This window comes from Epinephelus lanceolatus, chromosome 13, assembly GCF_041903045.1.
Source record: "Epinephelus lanceolatus isolate andai-2023 chromosome 13, ASM4190304v1, whole genome shotgun sequence".
NCBI classification, from domain to species: Eukaryota; Metazoa; Chordata; class Actinopteri; order Perciformes; family Serranidae; genus Epinephelus; species Epinephelus lanceolatus.
The window spans coordinates 25809349-25834770 of record NC_135746.1 but is presented as its reverse complement, the minus strand read 5'-3'; the positions used below and the strand labels follow the sequence as shown (position 1 = coordinate 25834770).

The window sequence follows — 25422 nt, the reverse complement described above, 5'->3', positions numbered from 1 at the left end:
AAAAAAAAATCACATTTGTCACTGTCACATGAAACATTTAGTAATGACACCGACTGCTTTCTTCTCAGGTTCGGGATGACAACAAGAGGCAGCACCCTTGCCTTGTGGATTTCGCCAAGCTGCCTGAAACTGAAAGGAACTACAACGTGCAGATGTCTAGTGAAACACTTAAGTAAGGCCGGGCAGTTTGCTAAATAATCCAATTACTTATTCATAGAATTGCCTCTCCTCCTTGCTGAATGCTCTGCGAGAGCAGATTAAGGCTCAGATTAAAGCAGTGCTTGTAATGACTTGCATCTCCTGAGTGAATTCCAGTATTGATTTTTAAGAAATCTTAGGTCCAGAGCTTATTTGAGCCAGCTACTGAGTCATCTCACTGTAAAAACATTTGGCTTGCCTCAATAAGGCCGAGCCAAATGCTCAATAACTGCCATGTATCCGTACAGGCATATCCGGCTACTATTCGCAGTGTAACTATTGATCGACTAAGATTTATCAATGGCTAATGAGCTGTGTTAAAAATGTAGCAGTCTCTCAGTGGATTGTGCTGGCGTGAGGTTGAAACATATTCATCTTTCAAAGTGTAATGGGGCTTGAGTATTGATAACAGATATGGTCTTTCTGTATTATATGTGTCTCTTTTATCCTCAGGACCCTGTTGGCTCTTGGATGCCATGTTGCCCAGGTCAATGTGCACGCTGAGGACGATCTGAAGAAAATTAAACTTCCCAAAGAGTAAGTTAACAGCTTTTTTCTTTTGACAGCCTCTTGAATATCAAGAAAGAAATATGATGCATTTTACTCTATTTTGCATGATATCTTACGTTGGAAGTCATCTAGATGTTATAGGATATCCCTGTAACAATATGATCAGATATAATTTTACCTGATTTGAATGAGAGTCCAGGGAAATGGGAACATGATTTTTATGAAATGCTGAAGTGCTTTTACTTTTTGTAATCTTTCTTCTGCAGCTACGTGATGTCTAATGGTTATAAGCCTGCGCCACTGGAACTCTCTGACGTGAAGCTGAATGCAGGTCAGGAGGTTCTAGTTGATAAACTGGCCGAGAATGCACATAACGTGTGGGCCAAAGACAGAATTAAACAAGGATGGACCTATGGCATCCAGCAGGTAAAAGTTGGGAACTGGCAGCACATTGGTCTGGTCTTAAAATGAGAGTAAAGTTAATAACAATAACAATATTGATTTGGAGATTTATGCTGCAGAACTGTTATTTGTGTTATATGCTTGTCTTTATCCTGCTTCGTGTTTCCTCTGTTGTATTAGCATATTTTTCTTGTTTGTGTCAGGATTTGAAGAGCAGGCGTAATCCCCGCCTGGTGCCATATGCTTTACTTGACGAGCGCACAAAGAAGTCTAACAGAGACAGTCTGAGAGAGGCCATCAGGACCATGGTTGGATATGGATATGACATCGACCCCCCAGACCAGGAGGGTGAGAACATGTTACTGACACAGCTGACACACAGAACCCTTTTAACTCCTCGGGTGGAAACATGTAGAAGGACAGGTGCTATTTAGGCTGACTCAATGAAACCTGCACACATTAATTTCACGCGTTCAGACGATCCCCCAGCGACCCCTAAAAGGATAAGCAGTTACGGATAATGAATGAATGAATTTCATATTTAGTGACATATTCAATTACTTAAATCAGTTTACCTGTAATTATATAATTTGATACCGATGCCGAAAATGCTGCCTAAAATTAGCTACATATCCTATTGGTGTCAGTTGATATTTAGTGTTAAAACATCGATTCTCCCTGTCTCTCCCTGTCCCCAGCTGTCCATGTGGTGGACGATCAGAGCATCGAGACCATCCGCTTCTTCCGCGTGGAGCAGACATATGCAGTGAAGACAGGAAAGTGGTACTTTGAGTTTGAGGCCCTGAGTGGAGGAGATATGAGGGTCGGCTGGGCCAGACCAGGCTGCAGGCCTGATGTGGAACTGGGGACGGATGACCAGGCTTTCGTCTTTGATGGATTCAGGGTAAACCAGCTGTGACATATTGTACAATTTTACTTGCAGCAGCAGCCATCATTTTTCCATCCTTGCTGCATTACAGGGTTTAAAGGGTTTCAATTTTGAGTCACTTAAATTTAGTGTAGTGCACAATACTGTTAATGAATCAGCATAATATGAAGTTGTTAGGAGTTGTTAGGATATTACCATTGATTGATTCCATGATATTGTGGCAGCTTGTACAGTAGGATCACTTTGATCATAACGGTTTTATTAGCATGATCATACAATAGATGCTGCAAAACATTAAAGCTTTTTCTTTTTCCCCCAGGGTCAACGTATGCATGCAGGCAGCCGCTACTTTGGGCACCCTTGGAAAAAGGGTGACGTGGTCGGTTGCATGATCAACATGGAGGACAAATCCATGATTTTCACCCTGAACGGAGAGCTCTTGATCACCAGCAAGGGCTCTGAGCTTTGCTTCGCTGACTTTGAGACCGAGGACGGTGAGGGCTCCATAATCCAGTGAACTTTAGTGCTAATTTATTAATTTATTCTCTGTGTGTTTCATCCTCAATATCTCTAGAGGTAGGACTGGGTTTGTTTGGCATTTGGCATGAGGCAAAACAAAACAAAAAAACTGTACAAAATGCTAATGATGTTGCAATTTAATGAAGTCCATTGTGGCACTGGCCCATTACTCTGTAAATGAAGCATCCTTCAGGATGAGAGTCACATTGAGATAAAGTTAAGTGATTTAAATTAACTGTTATAGGTGGTATGTGTTGCATTCTGCTGTATAGACAGTTTACATACATGACAGCACACTGATTTTTCAAGGTTAATAAAAATGCAAATTAAGTAACGGTACGTGCTGGAATGAAGTTTATATTGTTATTGCTATTGTTGTTATTAATAACTAATGCATTCCTTTTTTGTGGGTGCCAAGGTTGTTTTTTTTTTTTTTTTTTGCTAGGGTTATAAAGCCACCAGACTAATTAAATGCAGCTCTTGAGGGCACATAGACAGATTACATCGTTAGTGTTGGAACTGTCTGAGTTACTTTTTAATTAAATGTGCAGAGAAAGGCTTTCCAACTTAGTTCAGGGAGGCAAGGGATGGCATGACTGGGTGATATTTCACTGTTTAGAAGAGACCAATATTGACCTGGCAAACCCACCAATGTCCTTTTAACTGTCCTCCAGGTTTCATCCCTGTGTGCAGTCTGGGCATGTCTCAGACTGGACACATGAACCTGGGCAAGGACGCCAGCACTTTTAAGTACTACACCATGTGTGGTCTCCAGGAAGGCTTCGAGCCCTTCGGCGTCAACATGAACAGAGAGATCACCATGTGGTTCAGCAAGCGCCTTCCCACCTTTGTCAACATACCCGAAGACCACATGCATATTGAGGTGAAGACGCATGTCCATTGTTATTATTTTTGTTGTCGGTATTGACCCTTCCGCCCCTCGAATACAGACTGGCCACTCGTAGCGTAGCATCGGCCAGCTCCAAACAGGGTCAGACAAGTTCACGACTGCGCTTCATTGACTCTCATGCATCGTTTCAGATATTCTTCATTTCTAGGTTGATACTGTGAAAACGACATATGATGATGTGTATTATCACCTTCTCCCCCCTGCCTCTTAAATTCTCAGGTGACGAGGATCGATGGAACAGTAGACAGCCCTCCCTGCCTCAAGGTCACCCACAAGACGTTTGGCACACAGAACAGCAACAATGACATGACTTACTGTAGACTGAGCATGCCCGTGGAGTTCTACTCCACAGACAAGATACTGGATGAGTCACTGAAACTCAGGTCAGACATCTGAGTGGCGCTGGCATAGCAGTGGAGAACGTTGTTGTGATGCAAATAAAGAAATAATTACGAAGGAACAGCAGTGGAATTGTTTTGATGTTACTGCAGCGATGTCAGATTTATCCATTTGATCATTTCGTCTCAATTTGCACTTATTTGCTCTTGCTGACAACTGCTGCTGTATTTTTCTCTGCAGCCAACCTCCAAAAGAAGATGGAAGTATTGACTATGGAAGCATCACAACTGTAAATAAACCCACAACTTGATATATACATATCTGAAAACATTTTTACAGATGACTGTCTGTTTAACAAGGTTAACCTGTAGTACTGTGTGCTTTCTTATTGCAGTACTACCACTCAGTGAGAGTATTTGCTGGACAGGACCCTGCGTCAGTGTGGGTGGGCTGGGTCACGCCGGACTTTCATTACTACAGCAAGAACTTTTGCCTCAGCAAGATGCGAACAGTCACTGTCACCCTGGGAGATGAGAGGGGCCGGGTCCATGAGAGGCAAGTTCACAGGAGTTTTATAGGATATCGTGAAACACAGAGAGGTTTAATGTAGATGGGGTGAGTCAGCAGATGTGCTGCGTTCTTGAAAGAAATCAGGGATTATCTGGGAGTATAAGAAAGTGCCTTCTTACAGTTGTTTACGTAAGGTCATACAGTTTTTTTCTACAATATTGTTTAAGGGCTACTGTGTGAATCCTGTTCGTAGCCCCTGTTTGAAATGTGTTTTCAGAGATGAATTCCCTTGTGATCTGTAGTCTTACCATGAAGCTGATTTATTGTAGTAGAGCAGTGCTGGGTGTTGCATAGGGCTGCAACTAAGGATTAATTTCATTGTTGTTCATTGTGCCAGTTATTTTCCTGATTGATCGATTAGTTTTTTGGTCTGTAAACTGTTCAAAAATGGTGAAAAATGTTGATTAGTGTTTCCTAAAGACAAAGATGACGTTCTCAAGTGTCTTTTATTGTCCACAACCCACAGATATTGAGTTTACTGTCATCGACGAGTAAAGAAGATTTACATTTAAAGAGGCTACAATCAGAGAATGTTGACTTCATTTTCTTAAAAGTCATTACTCAAACCAATGAATCAATTATCAAATTAGTTGACGAGTAATTTAATAGTTGACCAATAATCGATTAATCGTTGCAGTTCTAGTGTTGTGGGACATGTATTGATGGGACTGAGATAGTATTTTGAGGTAATGCTGTGCTGGCTGTATGGAAATCACAAAACTATTGCAAGAAAAGGTAAAAATATTTGGGGTATTAACTTCTACCATGGTATTTCACAGGCTCTGTCCAATTCATAACAAGGAATAACCCCTTTAGAAGAACCATCTCTTTTTCAGGGGGGTCCTCAAGGAAATATAATACAATACAGGCACAATTAGACAAACATTTAACAAAAAAAAGGAACAGGATCATTAGACAACACCAAATATGACCAAAAAAAACCCCCAACCAAACAAGAAAAAGGAAAAAAACAACAACCCAAAAACCCCAAGGCAAACAATAATAAAAAAACAAAGCAAAAAGTGCAAACATTGCCATTGGTAACATGATAAAACAGTTGTCATCACCTTAGATATTTTCTAGACCTCTTCAAAGCAAAAGAGCAATTGTTTTCTAAACACACTTCTAAATTAGGTCACAATCGGTGATATGCACAGTTGATTTTGCAGTGTTTTAGTTTATTAGTTTGACATTATGAGAAGACATCAAAGCACAGACATGTACAAGAAACGGCAAGGATAATACAGTAAAGCCCAAGACTTCTTTTCATTGTAGTGCTTGATGTAAAGGTAGCAAAGATGCAAGAGTCCAGATGACCTGGCAGCATTATACTCGCAAAAAATCAACACAATCCCTATTTCATTATCATTAAGATTCTACCCAGTCAACCCTATATATAAATTACTTATTTTAACCAGTATGGTAAACTTACACTTGACCCAGCAGTAGCACTGTGTCTTTGGCTACAGAACCAAAGACATATTGACGTATCTTTTATCATCCTTTTTCCATCCTCCTTCAGTATTCAGAGGAGAAAAGCCTCTGTGTGTAACAGAATGAATATGAATGAGGCAACAGCCACAAGTCAACACAGATCGATGAATGTGGCACATAATGAAAAGATATTGTGCACAAGTTAGTTATTTTTCAGTCATCTTGTTTGTCCTGTGGTTGTTCTTATTCACATGGATTTATGTGTGCCAGGCTCATTTTTTTTCCTGCCGTTGCTGCTGCAGCGTCCAGAGGAGCAACTGCTACATGGTGTGTGGAGCTGACGCAGCCGGGCCGACTTCCTCCAGCCACTCCAACTCTGATCTGGAGATCGGCTGTCTGATCGACCTGGCCACTGGCCTTGTGTCCTTCACTGCCAATGGCAAGGAGATGTCCACAACTTACCAGGTAAATAAGGCTAATAGCACAGTAGTGGGGTGCAGAGGACTAAAGCACAAGGACAGTCTGCTGCATAAACTTCAGTATGTGAATAATTATGTGTTTATACTGTGGTACATATGCAGTGTTTTTCCTCTTTACCCACTACTCCTACAAACACTCACCCTGGACTCATTCACCTTTTATCTTTCTTTAAACTCTCTGATCAAGAAAGGCTCTGTGATGTTAGAGTACATGTTGCTTTTAAAGTTGTACCATGTTCTCCAAGTTTTATATATCGCTCAGTATTGCATTGTTTTTTACACATTATCTTTGCCTGTCCTTTGTGCTAAGCTGCTGTGACGGTACAATTTCCTGCTGGGATTAAAAAAGTACAGTTCTTGTTTTCCAGTCCATCTGAAAAGCAAAAAGAAAAAGAGTCGAATGTTGTTGAATTTTAAATTAATACTCCTCAGCACTCAGCTCCATAACCATTACATTCAGAGATTGAGAACTTTTGAGTGTTTTTGTCGCAATAAATCTTTTGGATGATGGCACTAAAACTCATTTGTATTCCGCGCATGCACTCAGAATACCTTCCCTCCTATCTTCCCTTCAGGTAACGTAAACAAATTTGCACTGCAGTAAATTAGACCTGCAGAAAGGCAGTTAGGAAATTACACAGTTGAATTCTCATCTGTTTTCAATACCAGAGTCTTAACAAAGACCGACATCTGCTCAGTAATCCTCGTCTCGCCTCACTGATTTCAGGTTTTTAACGCATCATATTGAATACCTGACTAGACCACAAAATGACGCCTTCAGAAGCTCCTATCAACACAAGTCTTGTTCAGCTCCTGTCTCTGTTATTGTCTCCCGTTTTCTTTCTTCTTTCCAGTCCTTGATTTAGCTGTGAATTGGCATTTTTAAAAGCGAAAATCTTCAGAGGGAATCGAGAAGCTTTTAACTTGATGAAAAGCTTCATGTTGTGGGTTGTTTTTCCGTTCTCTTTGTATTTATCTTTTGTGCTGATGGCTGTCATCGGAACACCAACTGATGCTCATTGAACTCGGATTTTAAATGCCAGCTAATCCATGGGTTTAGAGGTTAAAAGCCTTCTGACATTTATTGAATTTGCCACCAGAAGAGACACTAGAAAGAGCAGAATACTAAGCACCAGATGCACAACAAGCTGAAATAAGAATTACCCATGATTTTAGATCCCACTGCGGGGTTAGTTCAGGACAAATCTGAATCTATTATATGGCTGTAATGGTTTGTGTGTTTGTACTGAACTGTCACAGCACAGGGGTCACAGTGCAGCGCATGCGGATAGGTGGATAGATGCACATAATGTGGAAACAAACTTCACACATTAGGTTTCCATCTAGAAACTTTAGTTGTACACCAGTAATACAGCAAGCACATTGGCATGCAAGTCAGTCACACTGTTGGGAGCATTAATGAAACAGTGGAGCAACAGAGAGAGTTGAGTATCAGACAAGGATGGTGTGTCGGCATTACTCCACTGTTATGGGATATGTAAATGGAAACACATCCAACGCACATTTGTCACCAGGACGATAAACCTTTGGGTGCTTTGAATATTTAAATATATCTAAGGTGGGGTTAAAGGTAGGGTCTGGAGGATTTTCCAGTTGCTGTTTGTTAACACACATTCAAATTTGGCCCCTCCTATCAGGCTCAACTCTCCCGGGTGTACGGAAAAAGGCTTCACAGAAGAGGTTCAGGCAAGGCTCGCGCTGGTGCACGCTCGGACACGCTTGGGCACGGCACCTGCGCTCTCTCATTGGCTGAGGAAATCTCCGCCCAGAAGCGGTCCGAGCTCACACAAACATCAAAATACAGTTAAAGGGCAGGAGCTCTGCAAACAAGAGTCACCACCACACATGAGTAGAAGCCCATAGGTGATGATTAAGCAGGATTTCATTTGTATATGTCTATATTTTGTTATGTTTGAAAATCCTCCAGATCCTACCTTTAACTGTAACACTCCTCCGAAAGCACAAGTTTTATTTTTTATTATTCTATTCATGTTGTATTTTCAGTTTCATAGCATAAGAGATGCTGTTCAGTTTTATAGCTTGTTGTGACCTGTTGCCTTTTGGGAAAGTTGTCAGTGTTTGCACAGTGTATACACAAGTAGTTGAAATGGTTTTTTTTTTTATCACCAGCTGCAACAGGGGAGCTGGTATTGTTTGAAGGTTGTGTGTTTGTGTTTGTCATCATGGCAAAATGTGGTCCTGGAGGCACTTAGCAGTTGTAGTACTTTTCCAGTTATTTATGTGACTGTCTGTGGACAGATTTTGCCAGTGCAAAAGCATCACAACAAAAGATGCACAAATCGTTAGTAGTGTGTAGTTGAGATCACATAAGGCCTGTTTTGAAGCTAGAATTCGTCTGAGCAAGGGGACCTGGAAGTAGAGTGATAGGAAATGGAGATGCAAGACCGCAAGATGGTCTCTAAGTTTTATAGTTTTTAGTTTACCAAAGTTTCCAGTGTATTGCTTGTGCTACTGTCTGCTCAAATCAAATCAAATCAAATTAACTTTATTTATATGGCACTTTTCATACAACAGTAACACAAAGCGCCTCACAGAGGTTAAAAACCGCAAAGAACCAAAACAGAAAACAAAAAAGAGAAAAGAAAACCCAACCCTCCCTTTTTTTTTTCTGCTGTACCAAACTCTCACTGAACTGTGACCCCTGAACAGGGTATGATCAGAACAGTGACTTTGTGCACTGTTACTCTGTTACAGTACTGTAATCTTCATCATGCAGTAGAGCAGCATCTTTGCTTCATTTAGTTGTATTATTAACCTGATGAATCTAAATAACTAAATCTATGATGTCTGGGACTTTATTTTCAGGTGGAGCCAAATACCAAACTGTTCCCAGCTGTGTTTGTACGCCCTACCAGTGCAAACCTCTTCCAGTTTGAATTTGTCAAGATCAAGGTTTGTCCCTTTTTCAAATCCAACATTTTACAATGCTTGGACATGATATGGTGTGTAGTAGTGAATTTTGGTTTTAAAGAATTTTAATCCTTCACATTACTCATATTGTAGTACACCTAACCTCATTTTCTGGAGATCAACATGATATGTAGAACAATTTTGCATCTTCTCTCATTTTTTTAATGTCCCTCATTCTCTTAAATAGTCATGCACTGGTCAACAGACCCAAATTTGTGACCCACATTGTCAGTTTTTCCTGTCATTAATTATTTAGCTCTGTCTGCACTTGAAATAGTTGCAGTTAGAATTAAACTATGCTCAGAATACATATTATACATTATTTGGGAGGATGTAAGGATAATAACTGTGGATGAAATATTATCTAAGGTAAACTTTTAGTTTTGCTCAAGGATCCATTAGAGTCTCCACTGAAGGCTCCACAGATTTAAATGACTTAGAAGTGTTTTTGAATCAAAATATTTATTCAATAAATTGTATTACAGTCTATCCATTGGTTAAAATTGTTTCCCACATGATCTCTCATATTTCCGTCTCCCTCTCTGCTCCCAGGATGCGATGCCGCTCTCGTCTGCCATCTTTAAGAGCGAGCACAGGAACCCGGTGCCACAATGCCCGCCACGACTGGACGTGCAAACCATCGTGGCCGTGTTGTGGAGCCGGATGCCAAACACCTTCCTCAATGTGGAGACTGCTCGGGTCAGCGAGAGGCACGGCTGGGTGGTGCAGTGTCTGGAACCACTGCAGATGTTGGCTGTGCATATACCTGAGGAGAACAGGTGTGCAGCAAGGATGTGATGTAGGCTTAGAACATAGTCTGTAAACACCTTCACCTGATATAAGCGCGACTTCTGTGGTCAGTGTAGCAGCTTTATTTGATTATAATGAACGTGCTTTGCTGCGGGCATCCTGTGGCAGACGTTTCATGCTGCGACCGTGTCCCATGTATTTTGGCTGTTACAAGCACTCCATTTCCGCATTTATGGAGTTTGTTTGTTCCTTTTAGGATAGGGCGATATGAATTAAATTCTTTATCATTAAAGGTATAGTATGGATGATTGATTACTGTTTGTGAACATGCTTGCCAGCAAAGGTCAAAAGCCAACCCCAGATTCACTCTTGTTTGGCAATTTGCTTTGCTGTATTTGCGATTTTACTATGCTGTGTCTCTTGGATGCCTGCTGCTTATGTTCTGGCACCTAGGCCTCGGAAAGATCAATCAATACTTGTGAACATGAGCTACTCTCTCTCTTAAAGCCAGAAACTAGAGAAGTCAGTTTGAAACTTGTGGTGTCATAGAGTGTAAAGTCTGGAGCTGCTCTATAGATGATGAATGGGAGCCTGATTTTGTGGACCCACAGAATGTTTTTCTTTTTTCTACCCAAGTGAGCTTTATTTGATTATAGTGTTCTCAGTCCTGAAACAGAATGTATCCATATACCCAGAACATTCCCCTGGGTGCTCTCAGTGTCATCTGTAACATCATTTCCAATTTATTAACTTTGGAGCAGCTCCAGACTTCATACCCTGTGACATCACATATTTGAGTTTTAGCACTCTAGTTTTTGGATTTGGGAGAGAGTTGCTCATTTTTACTAATATTTTTTGGAGGGTTTTAAACCATAGGAATAACGTATACATTTTGAAAATGGGCGCAATTATCCTTTAAGTCCAATCCAATACACCAAGGAATGTTAGAAGAGATGGTTTGCTACCTAGTATGTACTGCTGCAGTCTAAATATCCTAAATGATCCTTTTCCTGCTTTCCTCCAGGTGTTTGGACATCATGGAGTTATCAGAGCATGAAGACCTGAGGAAGTTCCACTACCACACACTGAAGCTGTACTGTGCCCTCTGTGCCCTGGGAAACACACGTGTTGGCCATGCCCTCTGCAGCCATTTGGACCAATCACAGCTCCTCTACACCATCGACAACCAGTACCTCTCTGGCATGCTGAGAGAGGGCTTCTACAATGTCCTCATCAGGTATTTTTGATTCATTTTATTTTATTCATTTTGACCTTCCTGGATTTTTTGTCTGCATTTTTGAAATGGAGGAGTGAAAATTGTAGCTGGAGATATATAAGCGCTGATGTCAGAGATACAATGCTGCAAGTGTCAAAATTTAACAACCTGCGCTTTGATGCTCAGAAAAAGAAGTTGTCAGTATTTTTACCCATCAGAGAATGTAATGATGAACAATGATATAATTATAACTTATTACAACATCAACTCCAGCACCATTAACTGATGAAGTGATAGAGCCACACACAAGACGACAAAGCAAATGTGTCATAATAAATCTTAATAATGCCCCTGTGTAATCTGGTGTGTAAATGAGTCTCTCTTTTCGTCATGTTGTCAATAAATTCTCAGCCTAACCACAGATATATTTGATTGGGATAAATCATACATTGTGACACTGTTCTTAACCTCCATTATCACTGAAAATGCACTTTTAATGGGAGGGCGTTAACATCCCTATGGGTGGAAAGTTTTGTTTTAAAACTGTGTTTATGGGCCACAAATAGTTTGAGAACTTAACAGCAAGTCAGGTAATTGCTGACTCACTATCACTGATCCACAACCCTGTCACCTCCCACAGATATATTATGGTAATTTTGTGCTGCGGGGGTGTACAAATCTTAACAATTGCACATTTATACCACTTAGGGCAAGATTATTTTTAAACCTAGACCTAGAATATGGAATACTTATTTTCTGATAAGTATAATGGCCAATGCCTCCAGGTGTGCACAATGATTGAACTGATTCTTCTTCTTATTGCCAGCATCCATCTTGAGACTGCAAAGGAGGCTCGCCTAATGATGAACAACGAGTTCATCATCCCTGTGACGGAGGAGACTCGCTCCATCAAGCTGTTCCCTGATGAGTCTAAGCGGCACTCACTGCCCGGCGTGGGCCTGAGCACCTCCCTCAAACCTCGGGTCAACTTCTCTGCTGTCGGCATCATCGGCACAAAGCGGCAGCAGTACCTCTACAGCCCCCAGATCCCTCTGGGCATTCTGAAGGAGAAAGCCATCAGCATGCTCACTGAGGCTGTGCAGGGCGGAGGCACGCACATCCGAGACCCGGTAGGCGGCAGCGTGGAGTACCAGTTTGTCCCCATCCTGAAGCTGATTGGAACGCTGTTAATCATGGGAGTCCTAACCAGTGAGGAGGTGAGGCTGATTCTCCTCCTGATTGACCCCAACGTGTTCGGAGAGGCCAAGGAAGGCGAGGAAGCCAAGGGAGATGAAGTGGCCGTGGCGGGGGAGAAGGAGGAAGTGAGCAAGAACGAGGAAAAGGCTGTGGAGGCCGGAGAGGAGGAGACAAAGGAGAGTAAAATGCCTGCTAAAGGTCTGCTGGAGAAGTCGCTGCCCGAGTCTGTCAAACGCCAGGTGATGAAAATGAACATAAGAACATGCACACACGTGACAGCCATTAAATGAAAGTTTGGAAATGGTTGCAAAAAACTTCCATCAGAGTCCATCGATTAATATTCCAAGGTTTTAACTAAATGTAAATTTTCCCCATCTTATTTGCCCATATCCGTTTTGGTACACTAATTCCCTATTTGTCAGCAGTTCTGAGATTTTATGATTTATCTCTCTCTGAGAAGTGTCTGCATGAGTGCAAAGGGAGGCTGTGGTTGAATACTAATGTTGCTATCAATGACAAAAAGTCCACAATGCTTGAGAAAACTGGAGAAAAACAGCTTTAATCTTTGCATTATATGAGGTTTCTCTCCAATGAACATACAGAAAAACATTCAGTCAGTTGATATGATGATGAAATGAGCTTATTCAAAGCCACATCTGTCAATACAGACAGAGAGAAAGAGACACTTCTACTTCTGAATGTTCTCTGGATTGCCATTCTTGCAGAGTTAATTTCTTAAAATGGGGTTTGGTTCTTTGCAGATGTGTGAGCTGCTGCACTACTTCTGCGACTGCGAGCTCAAGCACCGCATCGAATCCATTGTCTCCTTTTCCGACAACTTCGTGTCCAAGCTGCAGTTCAACCAGAAGTTCCGCTACAACGAGCTGATGCTGGCGCTCAACATGTCAGCCGCCGTCACTGCCAAGAAGACTAAAGAGTTCCGTTCACCCCCACAGGAGCAGGTACAGCGTCTGAGAAAAAATGTTTACATCCTGTTGAGATGTAATTTATGTTCAAGTCGGTTTGAGGTATTATATTAGAACAAACCCCAGAATGATCACTCAAGCCTCAGGGTGGAATAAATCTATGACCTTGACTAGAACAGACTCGGAAGCAGGGACTGTAGAGTGCAGGGTTTGTAGTTTTCTGAGAGCCTTTAAGTTTTCAGTGGTTTCTTAAATATATTTTCTGCTGGTATTCCCAAAGGGTATATTGGGCCATATGTGAGGCTGAATTGAACTTTGATTGAGTTGACCGTGCATTGAGAGTTAAACAGCTGACATTTAAGAAAAGAAAACTGTGTTTAGTCCACAAGGGGGAATTTGCATTTTACTGCATTCAGCTTTACAGGTCAGGATGCATTGTGTTTGATACTGTAGAAACAGCATCAATCCAGTATTACACCTCTGCAATTGCAACAGACGTGTCTGTCAGTCCTATGATCGTAAACTCAAGAACGCCTAGGGGGAATTTCCTCAAATTTGGCAGAAACCTTCACTTGTACTCTACAGAAATACTTGCCAATAATTCAGCACCATAATCAGAAACAGAAGGGGAGACATTTTGTTAGATACTGAAGTGGTGACACTAATCTTGATTGTCCACCTTGAAAGTGATGATTGTTCAAAGGTTACATTCATACATACATACATATGGCACACCCCTAATGTCTGCTGTCAGGGTCTACATTTGAGTCTGTACAGACATGGATTTAAACTGTTACTGCAACTTGACTGGTTTGCGGGGACGTACAACCATGATGCAGTTATTCTAGTTTTATAGGTTAGCCTTGAAATAGTTTGCAAGGTCCAGATTATTAAAGTGCTAGATTTACAAAAATACCTGTTTGGCGAGGGCGTAGATGCTGCTACGAATCCGAAATCAAACCAGCCGACTGAGCAGTCTGTGCTATTTGAATCCTTCAGACCAAAACGATCCCCCTGAGGGTTTATTCTTTCTCACAACAGATGTTGAAGCTATCGGCTTTTTTCACTTTGAGAGGTCAGACTCAGGTTTCGGTGTGTCATGCTATCAGGGCAATGGTCAGACTGGGGCCAGACTGGACAGTGTAGCCCTGATTGTTTGTTTGGATCCACGTTAGCTGTTACTCTGGTAACTCTTTATAAGCTCCATAATTGGGATTGAATTTAAATGACTAATGAATAAGCTAATATCGGCTGATATATTAGTCTAGTTCCACTTTTATGTTATGTGTATATTTTCTGTTTTTAAATATTTAAAAAGCATAGATAGAAGCAGTTTATATTTGTATTGACCCTATGATTAAATATTGGATATTGCTGCTAAGTGGCTAACTATAACACAAACTCAAGCATATTCTTGGATCTCAGTTTTTCCTTAACACTGCATGCTATCAGTATTTTTCAGCCCAGTGTGTAATGACTGCGTCAGCACACTACAGTGCCAGGGGCTCAGATCTTTGTACCTAATGAGAACCCCCTCTTTTTAACATCCATATCTCTTTCAGTGTGTCTCAGAGCCAGAGTAGAGAAGAAGAGAGGGGTGCAACATTATTCTTCCTGCCCATTAGCCAGAAAGACCCAGTCACTCCTTTTCTGTTTGTGTTCAGATCTCTTGCTTTTGTGCCGAGTAGAGTACTTGCATACAACACAAACTTGAAAACACGAGCCAGGGTTAAGATCTGCACGACTGCAAAGCTTTCATGCTCAAAAAAAATTAATTGCACTTCCTCCAAGCTGTTAAACCTTGCAGATAAGCACACGCCTTCAGCTCCACTCTGATCCCTGAAAAATAAGTACTGTCGTGGTCAGCAGCAGGTGTATACTGTAGGTAACATCCTCCGAGATCGCTGTATGTTCCTCCCATGGTTTATTAAAAAGCTCTGCCAGAAATAGACATCAGAATAGCCTAAGCTGGACTCTGCATTTGCTTAGCCCGAGGAAGCAGCTCATGTATATTTAGTCTGTTAGCTTGTCACATACAGCAAACACAGCAGATTTGTAGCTGTTCATAATAATTCATCATTAAAGGTCTCTGTCATTAAGAATTACGTAAGGTGTTAATGTTCACTTGATGTAGACTGCTTCAGACAGTTTCTCTCTGCTTTGATCAGACAGATACTAACTGAACAGCCCATGTGAGCACTCACTGCAGGAGACCACATGGGTTTCTGCTGTAGAGTTATGACTCAGAATAATGATAGTGCTGTCCTCTCTGACTGCCGTCCTCCTTTTATGCGTTCTTTCACACATTTGTTTGCTTGTTGACTTATTTCTCCCTCCTTCTCCTCGTCCCTCCTGCTCTCTAAAACATTTTTTATATTCTCCTCCCCCAGCCTCTGCTGCTAACCTTAATGTTCTGTTTGTCTGTTTCCTGCAGATCAACATCCTGTTGAATTTCAGTGCAGGAGAGGACTGCCCCTGTCCTGAGGACATCCAGGAGGAACTCAACTCCTTCCATGAAGAATTGCGACTGCACTGCGGTAAAGTCTGATTGCTCCTTCATTTCCTTTGCTTTTTGGTTCATAGATGTTATTACTTTGTGTGCGGCTTTCCATATAAACTGTTTGAACTTCACCTTTGACTAACAAAACCAAACAAAAAACAAAGCAGTGGTTCTCGGGGTGCCATAGACACTTGAACATAGACACTACCAGTCATGTTGACCTTGGCTTGATATTGTATCAAAAATAATAAAATACAAACTTACTGGTGTATTAAAGTGGAAACAGACAAGTTTTTTGCTTCAACTTATAAACGGTTAACCGGGAATATTTTTAACTGGTCACACATGTCAGTTTATAGGTTAGTTGTGACTCTCTTCAGTTTACTGCACTATGCACCAACCAGGTCTGGTGGAAGCTAGCTAGTGGCACCAGTCATTTGGCGATTACAGCTGGTAATGCTGTACAGACTGAACAGTGTTGCTGTGAAATATTGCGCCCACCCACCAGTCTCTCCCCAGGTCGCCGCGGGGAGTAAGTGGCTCAATTTTTGAGCTGCAGACCATCTAGCACTACACAGCTTTGAAATGTGGTGCTGAAGATCAAAGAGTCAGTGGAGTGCCAAACTAAATAGGAAGGCCTCTTGTATATCACATCATTTTGCATTTTTGATTAACCGGTTAGTTACTGGTTAACGGGTGTTGGTCAATCAAAATTAACCGAAACTGATATCCCTAATTATGACGTAAACTTTGATTCCACAATGTAATGGCTAAAATAATGACACTATTTGTTTAGATTTTTTCCCTCCCTTGGTAGCTATCCCAAGTTACCAAAGAGTATCAGTCTAAGTTCTTTGCAGTTAGTATCCCCAGTAGTGGAAATGAAGGGCAGGATTAATGCCATTGTTAAGTGGTGCCCAGAACTTATAAGTAGTAATAACCACAATGGCGATCACTATATATACACGCTGGTGTCGAGGCTGCTTTACATCGATATGTCCTCCCAGTATCACCAAACATTGTAGTTTGTTTTACTTTTCTCCGCTCAACTCATAAGTCCTAGCAAAACCATTATGTTGGCATAACTACACATCAATGTGGACTCAAAATAACCTTAGACTCAGGGGGATTCATTGGTCTCTAGTGATTGGTTAGTGAAAATCAAATCCCCATTCCCTAAGGAAATTGGTTAGAGTGGATACAGTGTCGGACTAAAGATGGAAATGGAGTGTAACGAGTTCACAGTTGTGCCTAACCCCAAACGTACTACACTTGGCCCCTGTGGAAATGTTGAATTTCTGAGTGTCTGACCAAGATGTGTTTCCTCTTGCAGGAATTCCTGTGGAGGAGGAAGAAGAAGAGCAGGACACTTCAATAAAAGGCCGTCTCCTCGCTTTACTGTACAAGATCAAAGGTCCACCTCAGAAGACCGAGGAGGAACCCACAGAGAAGGAACAGGCTGCTCCCAGTAAGTACCTTTGAACACCAAGGAGGAAAAATGGCCTGTTAACCTAAAAGTTTGTAACAGTTATAGAGTTTCTGAGCACCTCATGGCAGAGTGTTATGAAATTGTAACTTATTCAGAGGAATTGGTAAACTAAGAGATTAAAGGGTTCAAAATAGGTGGCTTAGTGGATAGAACAGGTGCCCCATGTACAAAGGTTCTGTCCTTGCCTGCAGCGGCCCGGGCTCGACTCCAGCCTGCGGCCCTTTGCTGCATGATGCTCCCTCTCTCTCCCCCCTTTCATGCTTACCTGTCCCATCAATTAAAGGCAAAATGCCCCCCCCCCAAAAAAAAATTCAACATTTCACAAGAGGGAAAAATCACCATGAACTCATATTTTACACAATTATGCAAATAGCAGCTAAAACCTTAACTTATCAGTTCAACTTTTCTTCATCTTGATGCTACATCACTTACACAGGATGCCATTGTTGTACCTATTTAATATCTAAATGTTTGCTGTCATGGCAATAAGCCATAACACTCTCTTAAATCTTTAATAATTATCACATTGGTATTGAAGAATTCTAAAAAAAGGTGCAGATATACATCATAAATAAAACAGAACATGACAACACTGCCCAGCTACAAGTTTAACAAGTTCTTTGCTTCAACATGGGGTCACTGGTTTCAATATTATTCTCTGCTGCCCTTTGCTGAAAGCATGGTCATGTTCTGTTTCAAATAATAGAAGACTAATGGACAGCCACTGCAAGACTCTGCTATCAATTTTAATGCCTGACTCCAGCCTCCCACACCTAGCCTGCATTATTGAAACGCTTCATAAGTGGACAGATGATGTGATTCATGATGGTTCTTGTAGAACTGCATCACCTTTTGCTCATCATCATATTAAGATCATAGTTAAGTAGACGTGTTAAATGATGGGGGACGAAAGCAGCTTCTCCTCAAGTCTATTATATTGTGATTTTTTAAACATGGAAATGTTCTATAATGTATGAACTGGCACACCAAAATCAATCAAACTACTTTTTGACAGCTTTGGAATTAAAGTCAGTACTGTATCTTCGTCATCATTTAGTATTACGAAAAAAGATGAGGGGGTGAAACATCGATAAACCTGCACAAATACTACAAAAAGAAACTGAATCATTCTCAAAGCCCCTGCAAAGGGTTAAATGCACCCATAACTGTGCTGCCAAGCAGATAATGTTTCAGTACTCCTGTGCTAATTGCACATATTAAATTAGGTCATATGCATACATTTGGGGTAAATTTGGCCCCTTTCTAATGCAAATGAGCATCACTGCAAAAACAGTCCAATTCACAAAGGTCAGCTCTGACAGCCGCACATAGTTCCAGTAAAATTATTGGCGTTTTCAGAGAGTTGGCGGTAACTTGAGTGCGTTTAGAAGGGGTGTCTCACTAATCTTGTTTTACAGTCTGAAGGTGTGAGTTTGAAAACACCAGCAGCACTGACAGACTGGGATATTAAATCCCAAATACGTTTTTTTCTCTTTCGGTATCAAATTCCTTGCCGGATGTTTTGAGGAATGCCTGTGCACCTTGTCGGTCGGGACCTGTAGCTCTGTGCTATGTGAAATTTTAGTTTCTGTTATTGGATAATACCAGCCAGACCTGAGGAAAGGGTGAATTGCGCTCAACTGCAAAACTTCATGGGCGTGTTTGTGCTGTAATATCATTACCAAAATTTGTAAATCAAACCTTGCAAGGGGTCAGATAGTGGTTGCAAGCAGTGTGTAATAATTCATGGTGCTATAAGTGGCCACAATCCGTCAGTGCTTAGTCTGTGCTGAAAACACATCTTGGAGCACATAAACGTTTTCATTAATAGCACCATACTGACTGTGTGTGATCATTAGCTGATTGGCTTGCAGACCGGGTAGTTTTTGGTGTTAGTGATGACTCCCATGTGAGCCACTGTTTGAGACGATGCAGAGCAGATGTGAATCTGCGAGACATTCACCTTCAGGGCAGCTGGCTCCCTCTCTCTCTCTTTGTATCCGTCTCGTCTCTCATTAGGATTCTGCTCGAATCTGACCCTTTGTTTGCCACAGATGTTGGGTTGTTTGACTTAAACACTCAAAGTTCAGCGATAGCTTTGGAATAACAATGTTATCATTTGGGGAGGTGCGGCATTTAGACACAGCCCCTTCATTTATCACTACAGTTCACTGAGTTCCTCTGTAGCTGTGCCCAGTTTTATTGTCTGTCATGTCTGTGAGATTAAAGTTTGAGACCTGAGACAAAGTTTCAAAGGGTCCCCCAGACTTTAAACCTTTACAAAAAAACAACTTTGGGTTACACTTTAATTTTCATCTGTCTCTATATATCTATCTTGTGTTTTGTGCTCTACTATAAATGTATGAGGTAGAGACACATTGTTCCCTTTTTAATGAAAAACCTTTTTGAGGTGTCAGGGGACCAGAGCCCACAGCTGTTTCTCGACAGTCCTTAGAAACAATTTCAGACATTTTCTTCCAAGGAGTGACAAGTTTGAAGGATAAGCAAAAGTCAATTATACCCTAAGCTTTTATAAGTGAACTTACTGCAGGAGAAAAGGTTGAGAGTAGAAGTAGCTCTTTGAGTGGCTGCATTTGGCTTAAAAAAAAAAAATCATTATCTTCCTACATTTTAGAGTCAAGGCTGGTCAGTGATAAGTGAATGTTGTTAGTGTTGCATTGTGTTTTGTATTGTTGGTAGAGGAGGAACAAGGGGGCGATACAAATTAATTAGCTTAACACATTAAGAGAGTGAAAATTGGTCGAGGGCTCAAGATTTACAGTCTCATATTTTGCATGCATCATCCAAATTTCCCAGTTCGATATGTGGTCACTATGTGTAAAATCCACCACAGTTGTGATGCTTTAATTATCTTGCTCCTAGTGCTCAGTTGAGACACCGTTTCAAATGCTAAATTGAATTCATTTGTTAATTAATTTACTCTTTACTGGCTCTTCTTTAAAGTGACAGATCACACGTACCCAATTACAAACTGATTTTCCAGACTCAAGGTGTCAAGCCGGTCAGATATCACTTCAAAGTACTCTGGTAATTGATCTGTAAACATCCCCTGATATGCTGTATGACAGCATCATCAGTGTACATAAGGACAAAGTTTATGGGAAGGTCATCTGCTCAAATTACAAAAGTAGCAGCATGACCCCTTTCATGACCTTTCTTTTACCCCCGTGACCCTTAAGAGGATAAGCAGTTATGGAAAATGGATGGATGATCTTTGTCTCTTATGCCGTAGTTAAAGAAATACGTAACAAATTGATTATGAGCAGTAAAACCTGTACAATGTTTTCAACTCAATGAATCCCAGATTGATTTTTCCTACAAAGCACAGTTACTTCTCACCTCTGAACCGGTAATAGTAAGCACATACACAGATCAGCCACAACATTAAATCCACTGATGAGTAAAGTGTTACAGTGCAATGTTCTGCAGGGAAACCTTGGGTCCTGACATTCATGTAGATGCCACCTGACACGCACTACTCACCCAAGCACCATTGCAGACCAAGTGCTGGACAGTTCAGAGGTCCAAGGTGAAGCCTCTGACCTGTTGGGGCATGGACATAGGACCTTTGGGGGTGTCCTGAAAATCCTGTGGGTTGCGAGGTGGATCACCAGCAAATCTTACAGATGCTTCATCGGATTGGGATCTGGGGAATTTGGAGGCCAGGTCGTTGCCTTGAGCTCTTTGACATTAGAATATTGCATTGTAACGAGATGATCAGTGTTATTCCCTTCACCCCATGTTGTGGCTGACCAGTATATACCAAATCAAAGAATTGCGGCTATAGTTTTATTTAGGACTTATTCTAATTAATTGTTTATTGTTAATTAAGTCTTTGTGTGGCCTCAGAAACTTCCTCTGAAATAGCCTTGAATCAAATGCAGGGGTTGTACTGCAAAGCTTTAAAATACTGGATATAAAAATGAAATACATAGACTGTGCTGGCACTGTTGCTGAACTGTGGGGTGAACAATCCTTTTTTTCCTATTAGGAATGAGCTAAAACACTGTGAACCATTGTTTAAAGGTATAAAATGGCATTGGCACTGATGCAGCACATGGTGGGACCTGGAGCAGATATTACAGAATGAGCTAGCCTCAGCGTTTTGTTTTCATACAGACGTAATGTATTTTCTGGTTGCTGGCTTAGCATTCTAATAAGTAGAAACCAGCTAGTGTGTTGTTTAGGAGAGACGCCATTGTTCAACACAGTAATACCCACAGGCTTCACCTTTCTAAAGCCCTCTGAAATGGTGTTTGGAATTTGTGCGTTCCCTTGATTCATACGTAGGATAAAGTAACCCAGAACTACTTAACCTTGACTTATCCACAGCAAGCTTGAGCACAGTGGGACTACAAGCCCAATAGCATTACTTAACTGTGTTTTTGCCACACCTGTTGTACATCTGACACATTTCTGTACATGTTGTTTTAAAGGCATTGTACAAGGCACCTAGAAAAACTGGCTTATAGTCTGCTCTTGGCACTTTTGTTACGCCCTACAAAGCGTATTGATTATTAGTTTCAGATCAGTATTTGAAAATGACAGTGAATGATGAATGATGATCAGAGTTAGAAAACTTTAGTGGTCGTCAAGTCATCACACCACTAAACCATTAACCTCTGATACAAAATCTACTCTAACTTTACCACCTCTATTCCATCATTCACTGTGTGGATGTCGAATTCTCACCTCTCCAGCCAACCTGAAGGAGCTGATCTCCCAGACCATAACCAGCTGGGCCCAGGAGTCTCACATCCAGGACCCAGAGTTGGTCAGAGTGATGTTCAGCCTGCTCAGGAGGCAGTATGACGGCATCGGAGAGCTGCTCCGGGCCATGAAGAAATCCTACACCATCAGCGCCGCGTCCGTGCAGGATGCCATTAACCTGTTGGCATCACTGGGTCAAATCAGGTCTCTGCTGTCAGTCCGAATGGGCAAGGAGGAGGAGAAACTCATGATTGATGGACTCGGGTGAGAACATTTGTTGCAGTAAACACAGACTTCTCACTCTATCAAGTTCTTTTTTTAATGTAATGTAATTTGTGATGTGAAATGTGATGATTGATAATGGCGCGTAAATAAGAGTGTGTATATATAATATTATAACAAGTGTTCCTCGTTGCACATTGTTATTTACCTAAACTTATTTCCACAATCAGGCAGTGTTTCCAATATGCTATGTTTTGCTTCAAAAAGTTATGGATGTACAATATATCAAGACCTTCACAATCACTTTCTTGTGTTTCCAGTGACATCATGAATAACAAGGTCTTCTACCAACATCCCAACCTGATGAGAGTGCTGGGCATGCACGAGACTGTCATGGAGGTCATGGTCAATGTGCTGGGAGGAGACAAGTCACAGGTACGAAGGCGTGGCTAATTATTGACATTTTAAGCCCCGCTCAGTCTTTCGGTATTAGCTGTTGTCAATACAACCCACTGCTTTCACATTACTGTCATGAAAACATACACTTGACAAACCCTCTCAACTCAAGGTCACCTTACACGCTTCCTCTGGAGCTTTTGACAGTCATCATTTCCTTGTTTGCTCAGTTGTTGATGTTTAAACTTTGATTCTATGCACCCTTACACCCCCCCCCCCCATTCATGCTGACTTAAGGCCCGTACACATCCTGCATTTTTGGCGCCCTTGTTTTCAATGTAGAGGGGTGGAAGGCACGCTCAAAAGTGAGAGTGACGCCATTGCAGATGGCAGGTGCTCCCAAAGACGTGTTTTGCAGGGTGCAACTACTTTACCATGCGATAACCAAACCTTTGGAACACGGCAATGCGTATCACATGTCATGTGACAAGGAACAACCAATCACAGCTGGTAGACATCTTCTCTTTCTTCTGTAAACATCAGTTGATCATTTTAGTGCAGGGCTCCCCAGACCTTTACATCTGACCCACAGACAGTGTTTTAGTCCTAGTACACACTTACAAGACAATGCATAGAAGAAGATCAGCGACGAACTTGGGATTTCTGTTAAGTAGGCTATAATACAGTGCTGGTTATGGCTGCTTAATGACTTTAGGTGCAACCTGCCTCTGCGCCCTTAAAAGTTGGCACAGAGTAGCACCCAGCGCCCAACCCTGTGTTTTTCAGGTGGTTAAAGATAATGCAAGGGTCCCTGCCCCTAAAAAGTCCAAGGTTAAGTTGATAGTATTTTCATATGAATGTAACACTTGCAAAATTCAGCATGTTGGACCTGTTCTTGATTCCACCCAAAATCTGCAGGAATTTTTGGAGTGATAAAAATGTTAATACCTCATTTCATTACTTATTGAGGAGTCTTTGAACTTAGAAAAACTTAAAGGTTCCCTGTGGAATTTTTTTCACCTCTTGGAGTACTATGGATCAGTTCACCCACCCGTGCATGTGGGCAACATGATGCACTTTCCTGCCACACCGTTCCACTGATCTACAGTGCTGGTGGCAGTAATGGTCCAAGAAAAGCAGCAGTTTGCCAACAAAGGCAGGGAAGAACAAGGCTGCTAGCAGGTAAACATGGATGTACACATTGTAGGATTTAAAAAGTACAAAAAAGAAAGATAGCCTTTTCAGACGTTATATGAGAAAAGAAATACATTTATACACACGTGTTTTGGTGAGTAACACTGAATGCCAACAAAACTTTTTACTTGTGTCAAAAAAATCTTCACAGGGCACCTTTAACCAACATCTTAAACAGAGAAACCTAGTTTCTCAAGAAAATGCATACACTAATATGTTAATTGACATTTTAGTGTCCGACTTATTCCCAGATTTATTTATTTATTTATTTATTTTTACCTGCAACTGATTGAAAAACCATGACAGAGGCTAACCTTTAATGCTTTACAGGTTGTTTACTGATCTCAGGAAAACAAACTGTATCCTAAGAAGGTGAAGTAAGCCAAGATCAACAGCCCTGTACTCAGAAAAACCACAAGGGTAATGGAGAGGGCAGGAGAGGGCATGAGTGGGGTGAGAGGGAGGCCTCTCAAGCCTGTCCTTTTCGGGCAGTGCTGACAGAAGCTGGAAGAGATGGTTGTGATTTAATGCCCCGTCCAGTGCCAAGCATGAATTAAACCTCAGACAGAAAGACCTCAGGGAGACATTCAGGCCCTCACATCTGACTCCGGCAGTCTCATCGCACAGTCTCAGACATAAATTCCAGACCAGTTTACTGCCACTTGATACGTGCGCTTCACTTACTGTGGCCATATAAAGTGGCATTACCACAGCTTGTAAGTGTGTTTTACATATTGATTATATGTTACAACGATGTAACATGTAATCAAGGTTTAAAATAAATACACTACAAAAAAGGTTTTCCATTTTTCAATCCAGACTTTGATAACATGTTGAGTCCCAAGTGTGCACAGAGTTAGCACTCATAGAGCATTAGTACTGAGTGACTTTTCCCAAGGCTTAAACACATTAAATAGATGAAATTGCTTTGGCTTTTAGAAGTGGAAACATTTGGCATGATTGAAAGTTGAATAGTTCAGGCAACATGTCTGATGATGAGTGTCATTTTCTGTGCTGTTCATATTCATTGAGTGTAATTTACCAGAGAAAAGGTGTGGATTTCCCTCCCTCTGGTATATATATGTCCCTCTGGCAATTTACTTTCATTCGCAGCATGGACAAAAATGACTTCACTCTTAGATAAATGCTCATGCTGAACCTTTGACTATACCCAAACTAGATTGAGGATGATACAGAGGTAACAGCATTATATGCAGAAAGGTTTATAGGTGAAATGATTTTCCAGTTGTTGTGTTTTGACCAGAAAAAAACATTTTATTTATTGACTGCACTTTTCTCAGAGGCAAGCATTTAACGCTCCAGCAACCGCTTATTTGGGGAAAGGCTCAATATCATCCTCACAAATATTTTCTTGTCTCTCTTGACAGCATCAGGTTGGCTTATATGGTATGTTTGGAGAATATTTAAGAGTTTCAGATTCACTTTAAAACCAGAGGGTCTGAAACGCCAAACTAAAATGGGAGAAAGAATCAGGCCTGGAGATATCTGAAGACGATAGAAATGATATATGGGAAAGCTGGGCTGAAACTGCCAACTCACGGTCCTTGAGAGACTTCTGTTGGAAGAACATTGTAAAAT

The 25422-nt window shown here is 41.2% G+C and overlaps 1 protein-coding gene across 4 annotated transcripts in view; it reads left to right on the top strand.

The window, feature by feature from the left end:
• Positions 1–25422, top strand: part of ryr3 (ryanodine receptor 3) — a 159617-nt gene that overhangs the window by 67559 nt on the left and 66636 nt on the right. For all 4 annotated transcript variants that reach the window (XM_078173909.1, XM_078173908.1, XM_078173907.1 and 1 more), the window contains 20 exons: positions 69–172; positions 652–735; positions 975–1134; positions 1314–1458; positions 1809–2014; positions 2319–2493; positions 3193–3401; positions 3648–3811; positions 4008–4056; positions 4162–4322; positions 6074–6236; positions 9098–9184; positions 9755–9981; positions 10977–11189; positions 11995–12604; positions 13127–13327; positions 15726–15828; positions 17125–17259; positions 22002–22275; positions 22554–22668. In XM_078173909.1, the coding sequence (XP_078030035.1) occupies positions 69–172; positions 652–735; positions 975–1134; positions 1314–1458; positions 1809–2014; positions 2319–2493; positions 3193–3401; positions 3648–3811; positions 4008–4056; positions 4162–4322; positions 6074–6236; positions 9098–9184; positions 9755–9981; positions 10977–11189; positions 11995–12604; positions 13127–13327; positions 15726–15828; positions 17125–17259; positions 22002–22275; positions 22554–22668 (3585 nt within the window). The remainder of the gene's footprint in view (positions 1–68; positions 173–651; positions 736–974; positions 1135–1313; positions 1459–1808; positions 2015–2318; positions 2494–3192; positions 3402–3647; positions 3812–4007; positions 4057–4161; positions 4323–6073; positions 6237–9097; positions 9185–9754; positions 9982–10976; positions 11190–11994; positions 12605–13126; positions 13328–15725; positions 15829–17124; positions 17260–22001; positions 22276–22553; positions 22669–25422) is intronic.